The sequence below is a fragment of the Panulirus ornatus genome, chromosome 48, assembly GCF_036320965.1.
Source record: "Panulirus ornatus isolate Po-2019 chromosome 48, ASM3632096v1, whole genome shotgun sequence".
In the NCBI taxonomy this organism is placed as follows: Eukaryota; Metazoa; Arthropoda; class Malacostraca; order Decapoda; family Palinuridae; genus Panulirus; species Panulirus ornatus.
This window is the reverse complement of record NC_092271.1, coordinates 30,002,825-30,022,599: the sequence shown is the minus strand read 5'-3', so window position 1 is coordinate 30,022,599 and position 19,775 is coordinate 30,002,825. Positions and strand designations below refer to the sequence as shown.

The following is a 19,775-nucleotide window of genomic DNA, read 5'->3' as shown; positions in this document are numbered from 1 at the left end:
CCGATAGTGTGCTGTCCAACGTTGAGTCTTGGTCCTTGAAAGCACAGGAAGACGAAGAAGATGGGTGAGATGAAATGAAATGCTTTAGAAGATGTGATGAGAGGAGAGTTGATTATTATCTAAGGAATGAGTGTAAGAGGGAGAGATGGAAGTAAGCACAATATGATTGCGAAAGCTGACGAGGTGTGAGCTTAGATATTTTGGACATTTAAAGAGGATTAGCAAAGAACGTCAACTGAAAAGATCTACATGTTTCAAGTGGTGCGATCAAGGGAACGGGTGAAACTGAAAAAAAAGGCGAAGGATAAATTGAAGGAAGCTTTGGGGTAGCGCAAGGTGAAAGGCGAGCGTTGAATACAATGAATCACATCGACGTGGTACATTAGGGGTAACAATCCGTCAATGGACTTGACCAGTGTATATGAAGCGGTTAAGGAAAACTATGGAATAATTTGTAAAGCTTGGTTGTGGATGATACGTTCTGGTTTCAGTGCATCATGCTTAACACGTAGAGAGGAGACGTGAACAAATTAAGCCGTTGTTCGTTTGTTTCGAATGCTACCTTGCTGGACAATAGTTAAGTACATGGTTAAGTCATATATATATATATATATATATATATATATATATATATATATATATATATATATATATATATATATATATATATTCACTATATCCCTCATTGGCAAGGTAGCGCCAGATACAGACGATGAAATGGCCTCATTCGTTCACATCCACTCTCAAACTGCCATGTATAATACACCGAGACCGGGTTCTCTTATCCACAGCCTGACCTCAGAGACCTTTCCATGGTTTCCCCTAATCGCTCCAAATGTCCAGGTTCAGTTCATTGGCAGCTTGTCGTCCCCCGTATACAACAGAGCTCCATTCGCTCTATCCCTTGTATGCCTCACACCCTCTGCATGTTCAGGCCCACCTCGAAGCTCCAAAGCATCTTTCACTACATCCTTCCACCTCTTCCTTGGCTTTCTCCTTTTCCTTGTTCCCTCCACTTTTAACATACATACCCTCTTAGTTATCATCTCCTCTCTCATCCTTTCTATATGTCCAAACCATTTCAGCACATCATTTTCACCTTTCTGATACGCGCTCTTCTTACTACCACACCTCTTTCTAGCCCTATCATTTCTTATTCGATCAATCTTCCTCACTCTACATTATTATTGCCCTCAAGCATTTTATTTACAACGCACCCATCCACTTGTCTTTTTGTCTGAGATCCACGCTTCGTATCCATATGGCACCTACGGGAATATTTTAGTACCATCAAACATACCAATCTTTGCCCTACATGATGTCAGTCAGTGCCCTATCTTCCCAAACTTTCCTCAGTGCACCAGGATCTTGACCCCATCATCCACCCTATGGCCCATATCAGCCTCCATAGTCCTTTTTTTCACGTTGGAGGCTCCAGTCACGGACCAAAGTCCACATGAAGGCCGGGCCTTAATTTAGATATAGGAGTTAATGAAAGGGAGAACGAAGAGACAAGGGAAAGTATTCACGAATTTGGTGGAAGTGAAAAACTGTCTTTTTGAATATGCCAGGTCATTTTTATTGGGTAAGACATGAGAAGATAGAGGCTTCAAAGTGTAAGAAAGAAATAGTTATCGAACGGCGCATGTGACGCAGCAGCTTGGTAAGTAGTCTAGCTAATGGTGGGGGCACACAAGCAACCAGCTCTTGGGAGCAAAAACCAAAGTAATACCTATGGAAGGAATGTGCAGTTGGTGGAACATTTTTGCGGTTTAAGTTGATAGAAAAAAGAACCAGCAGGACGTTAATGGGAAAGCCTGCACGCCCCTACCATTAATTACTACTTCGGATCTAATATCATATCTAGCTTGATGACCATAATTAGCGTTCAGCGTGTTTAGGCCAGAGTTAGATCCTGGATGAAAGATCAGGTTCAAATGTCTTTGTAAATCTGTAGGTAAGGGATTTGTGAAATTGATTTTTTGGTACTAATTCGAAAGACGATACTTACTCTGTACCTGCGACTGATTACTTCCTATTTAGGGAATAAGGTAGAAAAGCCATTATTCATAATAAGTTTATGAAAAAAAGGTGTATTGGTATTAATGCCTGATTAGGATTTGCAAAGCATTGATTGAATGTCCTAACCAAGATTTTTTTTCTTTCAGTGTTATGCGGCAACCGTGTGAGCCAGATGACCAAGACTTACAATGATATTGACGCAGTAACCCGTCTTCTACAAGAGGTCAGTATCCCTTCTTCCTGTGGAAGTGTCAGCCTAGGAAGATCACTCCCTTCATTGTTTTCAAATCTCTTAGAACAACGCTAATGAGTTTCCATTCATCCCATAGTCACCTCTGTCTTTAGTGTCCCGATTATTTGGTCATTTCTCCTCAGACCTGTTGGACTGCCTCTGCATGATGACGTCACATTGGTATTCACACTTCATTAGTCGGGTCTTACAGGTTTTATCATGGAGAGCATGTTGAAAATCGCTTAACTAAAAGCATTTATCACATATTGAATCATTTTTTCTAGTTATCTATTTCACTTGATACAGAGGAAGTTATATATATCTAATAAGTTATTTATATGTAATGGGACTTGAATATTTCGCGCCATGCTTAACAGGTCTTAGTTCGCTTGTAGAAGGTACTGCCACGTACGGCGGGCACGTCCATGTGTCTGTGCATTCAAGTCACCACCTTTATTAGATCTAACATCCGTGTTCAGTTCTTAGCCGCTTGGTTATATACAATTGTTTGATTTCATATGCAGATGCCTTCTTGGTAAAAGCTTCAGCATCCTATCATGATTTGGACGCCTCAGAAAAGAACTATATACCGTATGTACTTGTGCATAATTCGAATTTTTAAGACCAAATTTGTTGGCAAAAATTTGGGGGTCGACCTATACATGGGTAATAGTTTTGTTAGGTTAAAATCCGTGCATGATAGGAAGAGCTAAAAGCAACTTTTAGCTTCAGATATGAAAAAATATTTACCAGTTATTGCCAGTGAACAATGGAAACGTGAATTATATGAAAACTGTGCAGTACCTTCAGCAGATGAAGCTCAATAACTTACAGTAGGCTAACTTACTTTGCAACGTGCTCCCAGTAGTCTATGCCGAAGTTCTTGTCTCAGGCTAACTTACACGGTATCATAGTACCCATAAATCCACAAAAAATACCGGTAATAAAAACCTTTTCGATATTTCACTCAATATAATAATTCACCTCAATCTCATATTGTTTACAGCGATACACGAGGCACCACCAGCTGTTGAGTGTTGGCACAGTTGCTAGGGCAGATCTCCTGCATCATAGCAAGCCCAAAGTAGCCAGATGGATGGTAGCACAGGACAATATGACAAAGTATTCATTTTTAAGTTTATTTATAGATACATCAGTTTTTGTTCAGTAAATTTGAAACATGAATATTTTTCATTAAATTTGAAACAAAAGAAATTACGATACCATATTTCTGAATATTTCCGTTAAAATCCATCAAAATCACTTTCCTTGTTATCGTCTTTAGCACCAAACAGCACCTCTCAGTCCTCCTCTTGAACAGCATCATCATACAGATCAACACCTTCATCAGTCATAGGATTATCAATATCTTCATCATCAATCACGCTGTCATTTGCCTTATCATCCTACGAGTCATCTGTTCCATCAAGAACATTCGAAATCCCAAATTTCTTAATAGATTTCATCATGATTTCTGGTCTGATTGTATCCCAGGCCTCTACATAATGTTGCTAGTGATGGAATTTGGATTTTGCCTCTTTTGTGTGTGACTTATCTCCTTCCATCATCCAGTTTTTCCACTCGACTCTCATCGCTTCTTTGAGTGGTTTGTTTATGGAAACATCCATAATCCACAAAGAGTCACATCTATATCAGTGTTTTCCTTCCTAATCCCAACAGTAAACTTTCAACAACAGGTGACCGAAACATATCCCGCACAAGAAGACTCTTTTCATTGCGCAGTCCCCCACTGGTCGAAAGTTTTAGATTCTTATTATTTTTATTATTACACGAAATCACACTTGGAAACTTGTCGCGTTTCGTTTCCCCGTGGACTTCTCGGAAAATACTTGATCACGCGATCAATTGTGGTACTTTCCACAATATATATATATATATATATATATATATATATATATATATATATATATATATATATATATATATATATATATATATATATGAGAAGTGGGAGACCAAATTGGAGGTGGAAAGATGGAGTGAAAAAGATTTTGTGTGATCGGGGCCTGAACATGCAGGAGGGTGAAAAGAGGGCAAGGAATAGAGTGAATTGGATCGATGTGGTATACCGGGGTTGACGTGCTGTCAGTAGATTGAATCAGGGCATGTGAAGCGTCTTGGGTAAACCATAGAAAGCTGTGTAGGTATGTATATTTGCGTGTGTGGACGTATGTATTTACATGTGTATGGGGGTGGGTTGGGCCATTTCTTTCGTCTGTTTCCTTGCGCTACCTCGCAAACGCGGGAGACAGCGACAAAGCAAAAAAAAAAAAAAAAAAAAAATATATATATATATATATATATTATTATTATTATTATTATTATTATTATTATTATTATTATTATTATAATTATTATTATAATACTTAGTCGCTGTCTCCCGCGTTAGCGAGGTAGCGCAAGGAAACAGACGAAAGAATGGCCCAACCCGCCCACATATGCATGTATTTACATAAACGGCCACACACGCACTAATACATACCTATACATTTCAATGTATACATACATATACATACACAGACATATACATATATACACATGTACATATTCACACTTGCTGCCCTCATCCATTCTCATCGCCACCCCGCCACACATGAAATAGCACTCACCTCTCCCTGTGCAAGCGTGTGAGGTAGCTCTAGGAAAAGACAACAAAGGCCACATTCGTTCACACTCAGTCTCTAACTGTCATGTGTAATGCACCGAAACCGCAGTTCCCTTTCCGTATCCATTCCCCACAAAACTTTCCATGGTTTACCCAAGATGCTTCACATGCCCTGATTCAATCCATTGACAGCACGTCGACTCCGGTATACCACATCGTTCCAGTTCACTCAATTCCTTGCACGCCTTTCACCCTCCTGTATGTTCAGGCCCCGATCACTCAAAATCTTTTTCACTACATCCTTCCACCTCCAATTTGGTCTCCCACTTCTGCTCGTTTCCTCTACCTTTGACACATATATCCTCTTTGTCAAAGTTTCCTCACTCATTCTCTCCATGTCACCAAACCATTTCAATGCACCCTCTTCTGCTCTCTCAACCTCGCTCTTTTCATTACCACACATCTCTTACCCTTTCATTACTTTCTAGATCAAACCACCTCACACCACATATTGTTCTCAAACATTTCATTTCCAACACATCCACCCTCCTCCACACAACCCTGTAGCCCATGCCTTGCAACCATATAACATTGTTGGAACCACAATTCCTTCAAACATACCCATTTTTGCTCTCTGAGATAACGTTCTCGCCTTCTACACATTTTTCAACGCTCCCAGAACCCTCACCCCCTTCCCCACCCTCACTCGTGCTGATATGTGAACACAAACTCTCCTATGGGGCGGGCGACGCCAAGGGTCTCCAACACTCGTCAAATTCTCATAAATTTGAATGCAGCTTTTGCTTAGAAGTAAGTTTATGATGAAATTGGCATCCATTTGTACATAGAATGAATATATGATATTTGATAGCATAAAGCAGCTGTTAGAAATAATCAAGGAAATTTTGTTTGATAATACAAATTACTCATCTTTTCAGATAATGTTAAGAAACGTCATTTTTTGGGAAGATGGTGAAACGGTCATGATTCTTTCATGGGTGATTTATGTAAATCATTGCAATAGATAGGTATACATAACACATTCATTAATTTTTTTCCCTTTTCAAAGAGCTGATATTGTTAGAATATATGTATAATATGTATTGTAATTAAGATTAAGTTTATTGTATACTTTATGCTCATTAGGGGATCACCCCGTACTCCACTTTGATACGCTCCTTATACATGTGTGCATGAAGCAACATGCATTTGTATACTTTTTCACTTTTTTTTTGTGTTGGAGGCTTCATTCATGGACAAAATCCACATCAAAGCCGGGCCTTAATTGAAATATAGAGATGTTAATGACAGGGCAAAAGAAGAGACATGGGAAATTACGAATTGCAGAGGAAGTGATTAACCCACCTTTTAAAATGTGCCAGGTCATAGTTACTTGGAAAGACGTGAGAAGGTAGATAGTAACAAAGATTTGAGGTGTAGCGAAAGAAACAGTTATCAGAACGGCCCACACTTTAGTTGCCAACGGCCACATAATAGTCATGTGACGCAGCAGCAGCAAGCATTGCATGCCTTGCATGGTCTGCCTAGTAGTTGGGGCACAGAAGCAGCCAGCTGAAGAAGGAAAATGAACCAACATTAACAGCGTAGGGCAAGGGGGTCAAGTTCTGTATTTCAAATACAGCCCAGGCTTGATGTGCACTTTTGTCGGCGACTGGAGCCTCCAACTTTACAAAAGAAAAAAAAGCAAACAACAGCTTTGAGTCAGAATAGAGGTTGGAGATTGCAGTTAGACATAAAAAAGGAGCGACATAAAAAAGGAGCTTGCAAGAGCATCATTAGATAATTAAGTTTTAGCGAGAAATAAGATATTAGAAGTACCAGACAGTGTTCAACAGGAGAGATTGCTAGAGAGAGCATGATTGTTTGTATAGGGAGTAGAAAAAGAGGCAGGTCTATCAGAGAGGGAAAGGTCATGGGAGGAGCCAGTTCCCCTTCTGCCCGAGTCTTCCCTCCCATTGGCAATAGAGTCAGTCGAAAATTCGGAGACTCTTAGCACCCCTTGATGCCAGGGATTAAGGGCCATAAGTGTTGAACTCTGTTTGACTGTTCATTTCATACAGTGGGCAATTTTGTTCCCAAGGGAACAGATGAAACAGCCTCAGATGCACAAATCCTTTTTCTATTTTTCATTTATGATACATCAAAACCAGAACTTACTATCCATAGCCAAGAACCCCAGACCAATTCTGTGACTTTCACTGTCCACTTCATATGCCATGGTTCATCCCAGTGAGAACACAGTGCCCCCCCTCCCCCTATGTCACATTGTTCTAGTTTACTCTGTCCCATGCACACCTCTCACCATCATGAATGTGCTGAAGCACCTTAAAGCCTTTCACTTCATTTTTCCATTTCTTTCTCAGTCTTTCCCTCCCTCTTACTTCTACATCTGCCATATAGATCCTCTTTATCGATCTAGCTTCATTTATCATCTCCATATATCCAAACTATTGCAGCACATCCTGTTCAGATCTCTCAGTCTGACTGCTCACAACCGCACCTCACTCCTTTTTCATTCCTTACACAGTTAACCTCCCTCACACTGCTTATCCTCAAGAATTTGATTTCCAGTATATCCACTCTGCTCCATTCTTTTGCATTCAGGGTCCAAGATACATACGTCCGTACAACTTGAGACATACCCGTCTTTTTCCAAATCAATAATGACTACTCCTTCCACACTCTCATGTACTTAGGACCTCTGTCCCCTTTCCCACCCTCTGACTTACTTCAGCTCCCAAGGCACCATCCACTGCCATATCCACTCCCAGATATCTACAGCCCTCCACATCCACCAGGTTCCCCCCACTTCAAACTATGCTTAGATCATCTTGCCTTATCCTGCCATTACACCTCATTACCTTACTTTTATTCACATTAACTCTTGATTTCTTTTTATGCATTCTTCCAACTTGGACAACTGCTTTAAGAGTTTCTCTGTCAAGACACACATACTTGCAGATTTGTATGCCTGTCATTATTGCTTAGTAAGATGCTTTTGTATAGCATTGATTCTTTCCTGTTTAGTGGCTTATATTAGCATTGCTGAAAATTTCTTTTAACCCATTGAACAGAAGGCTTTTGATGAGTATCTTTAAAGCAATATTGTCTTGCAGAAAGAGAAGGACCTTGAACTTGCTGCTAAAATTGGCCAACAACTTTTGAACCGCAATAAGGCCCTAGAAGAGCGCAATGCCACTCTTGAAAGTGAAGTGTCTGCTGCTGGTGAAAAAATTACACAGCTCAGGCATGATTTGCAGATGAAGACAGACCTGCTTGCAATTTACACAAATGATGTTGATGACACCAGCAGTTGTGAAAGTTAGTAGAAACGGATGATTTAATCCAATAGGGTACAGTACTATTTGTATTGTTTTCAATGAGATTTTTATCTTTGTACTAAGTGTTGTATAATTGTGAAGTAGAAACAAGAATAGTGAAACTCTTTTGGCATAGATGGTAGAAAGGTAGATATAATACCAACCTCAGCTATACCAGCATGAAACACATTCAAAGAGTACTGATACTGGTAGCATAATTTTTGCATTTATAAAATCCATGTCAGCTGAAGTTTGATGCAAAAGAATTAGAATTGAATTTTATCCATGATAGAAATACTAGGATTGTTTACATGCTTTATTCTTATTGTACTTTGAGCAATATTAAATTTTAAGTTTCGATGGTTATCAGTTTTCTCTCTCTTTAGCAACACCCACTGGTGTACGACTTGTGAATGTTGACATCCTACAACACCGTGTGAAGAACTTGGAAGAAGAAAACAAGACTCTACGCTTAGAGGCCTCCCAGCTAGCCAGTGATACACTTGAATGTGAAGATAAAGAGAAAGAACTTGTCTCAGATGTCATCAAACAGCTCAGTAAGATTTCTGTTCTGATTTGGTGTGTTAATGATTTTGCTTATGAAGTAATTTTGATACATATACTAGAATAGAATAATTCTTATAACGATGTTTCCCTCCATTTACATAATGGATATATGTTTCATTGATTTTGTATTAAAATTTTCCCATCCTTGGAGAATAATACTTGCCATATGAATATAATTGTTGGTCATGTTATTATCTATCTTGTTAGTACTGCAGTCAGTTAAACGAGATACCTTCACCATTACTAATGCTGTTATATTCAGTCTTATGCTTTTACTTTCATCACCAAGGTAGCACTAGGAAAAGAAAACAAAGGTCCCATTCATTCACACTCAGTCTCAAGCTGTCATTTATAATGCACCAAAACCACAGCTCTCTTTCCACATCCAAGCCCCACAAAACTTTCCATGGTTTACCCCAGACACTTCACATGCCCTGGTTCAATCCATTAACAGCACGTTGATCCCGGTATACCACATCGTTCCAATTCACTCTGTTCCTTTGCACACCTTTCACCCTCTTGCATGTTCAGGCCCTGATCACTCAAAATCTTTTTCACCCCATCTTTCCACCTCCAATTTGGTCTCCCACTTCTTGTTCCCTTCACCCCTGACATATATATATATATATATATATATATATATATATATATATATATACATATATATATATATATATATATATATATATATATATATATATATATATATATATATATATATATATATTTTTTTTATTATACTTTGTCGCTGTCTCCCGCGTTTGCGAGGTAGCGCAAGGAAACAGACGAAAGAAATGGCCCCCACCCATACACATGTATATACATACGTCCACACATGCAAATATACATACCTACACAGCTTTCCATGGTTTACCCCAGACGCTTCACATGCCTTGATTCAATCCACTGACAGCACGTCAACCCCGGTATACCACATCGCTCCAATTCACTCTATTCCTTGCCCTCCTTTCACCCTCCTGCATGTTCAGGCCCCGATCACACAAAATCTTTCTCACTCCATCTTTCCACCTCCAATTTGGTCTCCCTCTTCTCCTCGTTCCCTCCACCTCCGACACATATATCCTCTTGGTCAATCTTTCCTCACTCATTCTCTCCATGTGCCCAAACCACTTCAAAACACCCTCTTCTGCTCTCTCAACCACGCTCTTTTTATTTCCACACATCTCTCTTACCCTTACGTTACTCACTCGATCAAACCACCTCACACCACACATTGTCCTCAAACATCTCATTTCCAGCACATCCATCCTCCTGCGCACAACTCTATCCATAGCCCACGCCTCGCAACCATACAACATTGTTGGAACCACTATTCCTTCAAACATACCCATTTTTGCTTTCCGAGATAATGTTCTCGACTTCCACACATTCTTCAAGACCCCCAGAATTTTCGCCCCCTCCCCCACCCTATGATCCACTTCCACTTCCTTGGTTCCATCCGCTGCCAGATCCACTCCCAGATATCTAAAACACTTCACTTCCTCCAGTTTTTCTCCATTCAAACTCACCTCCCAATTGACTTGACCCTCAACCCTACTGTACCTAATAACCTTGCTCTTATTCACATTTACTCTTAACTTTCTTCTTCCACACACTTTACCAAACTCAGTCACCAGCTTCTGCAGTTTCTCACATGAATCAGCCACCAGTGCTGTATCATCAGCGAACAACAACTGACTCACTTCCCAAGCTTTCTCATCCCCAACAGACTTCATACTTGCCCCTCTTTCCAAAACTCTTGCATTTACCTCCCTAACAACCCCATCCATAAACAAATTAAACAACCATGGAGACATCACACACCCCTGCCGCAAACCTACGTTCACTGAGAACCAATCACTTTCCTCTCTTCCTACACGTACACATGCCTTACATTCTCGATAAAAACTTTTCACTGCTTCTAACAACTTTCCTCCCACACCATATATTCTTAATACCTTCCACAGAACATCTCTATCAACTCTATCATATGCCTTCTCCAGATCCATAAATGCTACATACAAATCCATTTGCTTTTCTAAGTATTTCTCACATACATTCTTCAAAGCAAACACCTGATCCACACATCCTCTACCACTTCTGAAACCACACTGCTCTTCCCCGATCTGATGCTCTGTACATGTCTTCACCCTCTCAATCAATACCCTCCCATATAATTTACCAGGAATACTCAACAAACTTATACCTCTGTAATTTGAGCACTCACTCTTATCCCCTTTGCCTTTGTACAATGGCACTATGCACGCATTCCGCCAATCCTCAGGCACCTCACCATGAGTCATACATACATTAAATAACCTTACCAACCAGTCAACAATACAGTCACCCCCTTTTTTAATAAATTCCACTGCAATACCATCCAAACCTGCTGCCTTGCCGGCTTTCATCTTCCGCAAAGCTTTCACTACCTCTTCTCTGTTTACCAAATCATTTTCCCTAACCCTCTCACTTTGCACACCACCTCGACCAAAACACCCTATATCTGCCACTCTATCATCAAACACATTCAACAAACCTTCAAAATACTCACTCCATCTCCTTCTCACATCACCACTACTTGTTATCACCTCCCCATATGCACCCTTCACTGAAGTTCCCATTTGCTCCCTTGTCTTACGCACTTTATTTACCTCCTTCCAGAACATCTTTTTTATTCTCCCTAAAATTTAATGATACTCTCTCACCCCAACTCTCATTTGCCCTTTTTTTCACCTCTTGCACCTTTCTCTTGACCTCCTGTCTCTTTCTTTTATACATCTCCCACTCAATTGCATTTTTTCCCTGCAAAAATCGTCCAAATGCCTCTCTCTTCTCTTTCACTAATACTCTTACTTCTTCATCCCACCACTCACTACCCTTTCTAATCAACCCACCTCCCACTCTTCTCATGCCACAAGCATCTTTTGCGCAATCCATCACTGATTCCCTAAATACATCCCATTCCTCCCCCACTCCCCTTACTTCCATTGTTCTCACCTTTTTCCATTCTGTACTCAGTCTCTCCTGGTACTTCCTCACACAGGTCTCCTTCCCAAGCTCACTTACTCTCACCACCCTCTTCACCCCAACATTCACTCTTCTTTTCTGAAAACCCATACAAATCTTCACCTTAGCCTCCACAAGATAATGATCAGACATCCCTCCAGTTGCACCTCTCAGCACATTAACATCCAAAAGTCTCTCTTTCGCACACCTGTCAATTAACACGTAATCCAATAACGCTCTCTGGCCATCTCTCCTACTTACATAAGTATACTTATGTATATCTCGCTTTTTAAACCAGGTATTCCCAATCATCAGTCCTTTTTCAGCACATAAATCTACAAGCTCTTCACCATTTCCATTTACAACACTGAACACCCCATGTATACCAATTATTCCCTCAACTGCCACATTACTCATATATATATATATTTTTTTTTTTTTTTTTTTTTATACTTTGTCGCTGTCTCCCGCGTTTGCGAGGTAGCGCAAGGAAACAGACGAAAGAAATGGCCCAACCCCCCCCCCCATACACATGTACATACGTCCACACACGCAAATATACATACCTACACAGCTTTCCATGGTTTATCCCAGACGCTTCACATGCCTTGATTCAATCCACTGACAGCACGTCAACCCCTGTATACCACATCGCTCCAATTCACTCTATTCCTTGCCCTCCTTTCACCCTCCTGCATGTTCAGGCCCCGATCACACAAAATCTTTTTCACTCCATCTTTCCACCTCCAATTTGGTCTCCCTCTTCTCCTCGTTCCCTCCACCTCCGACACATATATCCTCTTGGTCAATCTTTCCTCACTCATTCTCTCCATGTGCCCAAACCATTTCAAAACACCCTCTTCTGCTCCACGCTCTTTTTATTTCCACACATCTCTCTTACCCTTACGTTACTTACTCGATCAAACCACCTCACACCACACATTGTCCTCAAACATCTCATTTCCAGCACATCCATCCTCCTGCGCACATCTCTATCCATAGCCCACGCCTCGCAACCATACAACATTGTTGGAACCACTATTCCTTCAAACATACCCATTTTTGCTTTCCGAGATAATGTTCTCGACTTCCACACATTTTTCAAGGCTCCCAAAATTTTCGCCCCCTCCCCCACCCTATGATCCACTTCCGCTTCCATGGTTCCATCCGCTGACAGATCCACTCCCAGATATCTAAAACACTTCACTTCCTCCAGTTTTTCTCCATTCAAACTTACCTCCCAGTTGACTTGTCCCTCAACCTTACTGTACCTAATAACCTTGCTCTTATTCACATTTACTCTCAGCTTTCTTCTTTCACACACTTTACCAAACTCAATCACCAGCTTCTGCAGTTTCTCACACAAATCAGCCACCAGCGCTGTATGAACAGCGAACAACAACTGACTCACTTCCCAAGCTCTCATCCACATCAGACTGCATACTTGCCCCTCTCTCCAAAACTCTTGCATTCACCTCCCAGCAACCCCGTCTATAAACAAATTAAACAACCATGGAGACATCACGCCCCCCTGCTGCAAACCAACATTCACTGAGAACCAATCATTTTCATCCCTTCCTACTTGTACACATGTCTTACATCCTCATAAAAACTTTTCACTGCTTCTAACAACTTGCCTCCCACACTGTATATATTCTTAATACCTTTCACAGAGCATCTCTATCAACTCTATCATATGCCTTCTCCAGATCCATAAATGCTACATACAAATCCATTTGCTTTTCTAAGTATTTCTCACAAACATTCTTCTAATCAAACACCTGATCCACACATCCCCTACCACTTCTGAAACCACACTGCTCTTCCCCATTCTGATGCTCTGTACATGCCTTCACCCTTTCAGTTAATACCCTTCCATATAATTTCCCAGGAATACTCAACAAACTTATACCTCTGTAATTTGAGCACTCACTCTTACCCCCTTTGCCTTTGTACAGTGGCACTATGCATGCATTCCGCCAATCCTCAGGCACCTCGCCATGAATCGTAAACACATTAGATATCCTTACCAACCAGTCAACAACACAGTCACCCACTTTTTTAATAAATTCCACTGCAATACCATCCAAACCCAGTGCTTTGCTGGCTTTCATCTTCTGCAAAGCTTTTACTACCTCTTTTCTGTTTACCAAATCATTCTCCCTAACCCTCTCACTTTGCACACCACCTCGACCAAAACACCCTATATCTGCCACTCTATCATCAGACACATTCAACAAACCTTCAAAATACTCACTCCATCTCCTCACATCACCACTTCTTGTTATCACCTCGCCATTAGCCCCCTTCACTGACGTTCCCATTTGTTCCCTTGTCTTATGCACTTTATTTACCTCCTTCCAAAACATCTTTTTATTCTCCCTAAAATTCAGTGTGTGGAAGTCGAGAACGTTATCTTGGAAAGCAAAAATGGGTATGTTTGAAGGAATAGTAGTTCCAACAATGTTATATGGTTGCGAGGCGTGGGCTATAGGTAGAGTTGTGCAGAGGAGGGTGGATGTGCTGGAAATGAGATGTTTGAGGACTATATGTAGTGTGAGGTGGTTTGATCAAGTAAGTAATGAAAGGGTAAGAGAGATGTGTGGTAAGAAAAAGAGTGTGGTTGAGAGAGCAGAAGAGCTTGCTTTGAAATTGTTTGGTCACATGGAGAGAATGAGCAAGTAAAGATTGACAAAGAGGATATATGTGTCAGAGGAGGAAGGAACAAGGAGAAGTGGGAGACCAAATTGGAGGTGGAAAGATGGAGTGAAAAAGATTTTGAGTGACCGGGGCCTGAACTTACAGGAGGGTGAGAGGCATGCAAGGAATAGAGTGAATTGGAACAATGTGGTATACCGGGGTTGACGTGCTGTCAGTGGATTGAATCAGGGCATGTGAAGCGTCTGGGGTAAACCATGGAAAGCTGTGTAGGTATGTATATTTGCGTGTGTGGACGTATGTATATACATGTGTATGGGGGTGGGTTGGGCCATTTCTTTCGTCTGTTTCCTTGCGCTACCTCGCAATCGCGGGAGACAGCGACAAAGCAAAAAAAAAAAAATATATAGAGTTTTGGAAAGAGGGGCAAGTATGAAGTCTGTTGGGGATGAGAGAGCTTGGGAAGTGTGTCAGTTGTTGTTCGCTGATGATACAGCGCTGGTGGCTGATTCATGTGACAAACTGCAGAAGCTGGTGACTGAGTTTGGTAAAATGTGTGAAAGAAGAAAGTTAAGAGTAAATGTGAATAAGAGCAAGGTTATTAGGTACAGTAGGGTTGAGGGTCAAGTCAATTGGGAGGTAAGTTTGAATGGAGAAAAACTGGAGGAAGTAAAGTGTTTTAGATATCTGGGAGTGGATCTGGCAGCAGATGGAACCATGAAAGCGGAAGTGGATCATAGGGTGGGGGAGGGGGCGAAAATTCTGGGAGCCTTGAAGAATGTGTGGAAGTTGAGAACATTATCTCGGAAAGCAAAAATGGGTATGTTTGAAGGAATAGTGGTTCCAACAATGTTGTATGGTTGCGAGGCGTGGGCTATGGATAGAGTTGTGCGCAGGAGGATGGATGTGCTGGAAATGAGATGTTTGAGGACAATGTGTGGTGTGAGGTGCTTTGATCGAGTAAGTAAGGTAAGGGTAAGAGAGATGTGTGGAAATAAAAAGAGCGTGGTTGAGAGAGCAGAAGAGGGTGTTTTGAAATGGTTTGGGCACATGGAGAGAATGAGTGAGGAAAGATTGACCAAGAGGATATATGTGTCGGAGGTGGAGGGAACGAGGAGAAGTGGGAGACCAAATTGGAGGTGGAAAGATAGAGTGAAAAAGATTTTGTGTGATCGGGGCCTGAACAAACAGGAGGGTGAAAGGAGGGCAAGGAATAGAGTGAATTGGATCGATGTGGTATACCGGGGTTGACGTGCTGTCAGTGGGTTGAATCAGGGCATGTGAAGCGTCCGGGGTAAACCATGGAAATCTGTGTAGGTATGTATATTTGCGTGTGTGGACATATGTATATACATGTGTATGGGGGTGGGTTGGGCCATTTCTTTTGTCTGTTTCCTTGCGCTACCTCACATATATATATATATATATATATATATATATATATATATATATATATATATATATATATATATATATATACATATACATACACAGATATATGCATATGTTGACATGTACATATTCATACTTGCAGTATATATCTAGAGTGATAACTTTTGAAAAAATTTTATAGGCGATGCAAATCTGCAAGTCAGTCAACTTAGTGAAGAGCTTGCTAAGAAAGTGGAGGACTCCCTACGGCAGCAAGAAGAAATCACACAGCTCTTAGCCCAAGTGGTTGACCTCCAGGCCCGTAACAAGCGGCTGGTTGCAGAAAATGATGAATTGGCCAACATGGTGGGAGTGGCGCGTGACTGCCAGCAGGAGCTAACAATGGAGTTGGCTGAGCTGAAGGAAAAGTATGCAGAAGTACTTGATCTTTTGCATGATACACAGGATCAACTCAGACGAGTACAAAAGAAGGTGAGGTTTCATTTTGTCTAAGGGAAACAATAATTTTTCTTTTATTAGGCTTGGTGACATGATGAAAGTGCTTTGTTGCATACAGTGATGCTGTGTGGTAAGCAGATATCTGGAAGTGTACAAGTGTCAAGGAATTTCACTTACAATTGAATTGATTTTCATTATCAACTATCATCCAGAATTATAAGTAAAGTATATTTTTACTGTTATTTTCTTAAATACTTAATGATCCACACTTGCAGTGTTGTTTAGAAATATGTTTTAAGACTACATTTGATAGAAAGAGGGAATTTATACTCCTTTTCATTAGGAACTTCACTTTACAGTCAGACATATTATATTTTATTAGACTTACAGGGGACTGTATTATATTAGCCCTTCATCTGGCCTGTTCAAATACAGTAAACGTCTGTGTTTTAATGAGCTAACAGTCAGCATTGTTGTATGCACAAGTGAAATGCCTTATGTATTGTTAGGCAAGTCAGGGAACAAACTGTAGTTGCTGACTTTGCTACCTTATAAAACTTGATCCATTTACATGAGTACCAAGGATCACACATGCTTAAATCAACTAATAGTCTCTAATAAAGTATTAATGAAATTAAAGGAAATATGATTCTATGGAGGAGTTATTGGGTAAGCATACTGAAGTGGAGTGGGTATCTGGAGGATATCTAAACAGAAATGGTAATAGGAAAGAACATTGTATTTGAGTGAGTTATGTAAGAATAAGTTTATGAGGAGGAGTTTATTACTGAGGTATCAGCAGGGCTGTGGAGAAATATTGCTGAGATTCTGTTGAAGGCATGTGGAGAGATATGCAGAGAGGCTGGTGTTTGTAATCAGTCATGCATGATCCAGCCTGATATTTGGAAGCAAAATGCAGGAAAGATTATGATAAAAGAATTACTGATTATGTACTTCGAAAAATGAAAGATAGAATCTGATGATTAACTATGAATTACATCTTGCTCAATTGTTATACAAGACTTGACACAAAACTGATGATATCTTCATATTTTATAAGTAATTCTTGAATATTTCAGCAAAATCCTCTTGACTTTTCCAATCTAATTCTTTTCATTTGTATGAAAAAATATTTTTCTTAGTTATGATTGGCTGTCCTTAGTTTGTAGGCTTTTAATAATCATTACACAGTCATAACACCTACTGATTTTGTCAGTAATTTATTATGTTATGAGTGATTCAGCTAGCAATGGAAAAGATATACTGTAATGAAGTTTTAACATGAAAAGCGTAGAATTTTCACTTTATTATGTTGGAAAGAGTCAGAACACTATCGAGTGAAAACTTTTTGTTTACTTTTTCTCAGAACCAGCCCGGAAGTCGTGGTCATCATCTTAGCAACAGTCTTTTCAGTTCTCCATTCAATTCTGGGAATGACTCCATTGCCAGTGAACTCCACTCCCTCAGTTCCATGGGTGAAGAAACAGGGAAAGAAACCAGGTGTGTTCCAGTGTTTTTTAAGTATGATACAGTGGTTTTGAATAAATTCTTCTAACTTTATATATATTGGTAAATTGTTTTTGCCTACTAACCACTTTCCTAGATCCAAAGCACTACTCATGATTGATCTCTCCATGCCATGTGTAAAGGAAGAAAGTGTTGGATTCTTCCTTGATTTTTCTGGCTACAACCATGTGAAATAGCATTATAAGGGATGAATGCATTGTTTCTGTTCATGCTGGAAGGCATCAAGAGACCTTCAGGTATGAGAATTTAATAGTGACGTGATAAGTGTAGGATAAGATTTGTCATCAACCAATTCAACTCAGAAAAAGTATGAGGGAGATATCTATGGCTCTTATTCAGTTCATCTGCATCCCATCCCTCTGAATAATCTTTTTCTGTAAAAATGGATTTTGCATAGTCCATTTTCATACTCATCAGCATAAGTGAATACAACAAACCAGATATTTCAAGGGTAGCTGTGAATGTTCTGTCAGATTTTTGTGTTCCCAGACTTTCAGATAGTAGTGGTTAGTACTGGTCTTGGAATTCCATAGTATATGAAGTTATATTTTATAGTGATTTTGACAAGTAGGTTCTCTTTACTTACCTGAGTAAGAGAACCTGCTTTTTGTAGCAATGCCTAGAATTTTTGTGCTCAGGTAAACAGCAGAATGCATATTCCTTGTATGTACTTGTTTGGACATTACGGGGAGAGAGCTTTACACTCTTGGGGTCTTTCTCCTGTACCGTTTGTACCATCAAGACTTGTAAATCTTTGTAACTTACTGGCATTCACAGTCTCCTGGTGTAGACTGTTCCACTGTATCAACTACCCTTATTGCTAACACAGTATTACATCCTTCATAACCATCTTTTTCCCAGCTTCTTAACATGGTCTCTTGTAACTCTTGGTACTGCACCTTGTGAAGAACTGTTTACTTTTAATATCTCCAGTTGATTCTGGAACTTAGGTCACCTGTCTCTTCTCTCTTGTAAGGTGGAGAGCTGGAAACCTTCTACCTTTCATTGTAGCTCAACCCTAATGATTCAGGTTCCATCTTGTCTATTCTCAGTCTCATCTTTATGTTTCTTTATGTGCCTTAACCTGACCTGAAAGGTATAATCCAGTTTGAGTCTATGTTATGATTAGCTTACTAAAATTTCTTTATCCACACATGTGAATGCATTTTTGATATTTTCCAGCTGACAATATACTTTTTTCACGAGTCTCAAGCTCTGGCCCCTAGATCTCTTTCACACAGTGATTCATGGAGCTTATTTCCTGCTAAGTAGTATTCATAATGTGGCCTTCTTTTGCTGTATCCCATTCTCATTACCTTGCACTTACTTGGACTGAATCTCATCATCCATATATCATACCAACTGTGGAATTTGTCCATTTTCCCCTTGAAGCTGATGCAATCACTTTTATTCCTTGCATCTCATGTGACCTTGGCATCATCTGCAAAAATGTTCAGGTGTGAGTCTAGACCTTCTGACACATCATTCACTTACCCCAAAAATTGTAATGGGCCCATAACCAATCCCTGTGGCACTCTGCTTTCACTACATATCTTCCAATTTACTGTTTTTCTTTTTGAAGTGGTATGAGTCTATCATTTATCATAATGAATTGTAGTGTTAGTAGTAATTTTGTTTTCTTTGAAAGTATCATTCCAGTTTCTTTTTGCAATCGTCATTAATTGCAATATCATTATATTTTGTAGAAATGAAACTTTATGTTGCTCATCTGCTGCTGTCTTCAGTTGCTTTATTGTGTGTATTCTCATGCATTTCCAGTTTATGGGCTCTACTTGCTTCTATGATGTTATGATCTTAGTTACATGTCTTTTTGATATGTATGTCTGAGAAGAGTGACATCTTGTATAGAGATTATCATGGAGTTTCCTCTTCTCATTTTATGGTTAACCTTGATTAAATTGAATGACTCAGAGATCACTTTTGTATCCTTTTTAGTTATCTTTTG

General features: G+C 39.9%; 1 protein-coding gene across 9 annotated transcripts in view; it reads left to right on the top strand.

Annotated features, from left to right (window-relative positions):
• milt (trafficking kinesin-binding protein milt) overlaps positions 1–19,775 on the top strand; it is a 249,712-nt gene that overhangs the window by 198,287 nt on the left and 31,650 nt on the right. For all 9 annotated transcript variants that reach the window (XM_071690412.1, XM_071690410.1, XM_071690411.1 and 6 more), the window contains 5 exons: positions 2,169–2,245; positions 8,018–8,222; positions 8,608–8,778; positions 16,026–16,315; positions 17,649–17,782. In XM_071690412.1, coding sequence (XP_071546513.1) covers positions 2,169–2,245; positions 8,018–8,222; positions 8,608–8,778; positions 16,026–16,315; positions 17,649–17,782 — 877 coding nt within the window. The remainder of the gene's footprint in view (positions 1–2,168; positions 2,246–8,017; positions 8,223–8,607; positions 8,779–16,025; positions 16,316–17,648; positions 17,783–19,775) is intronic.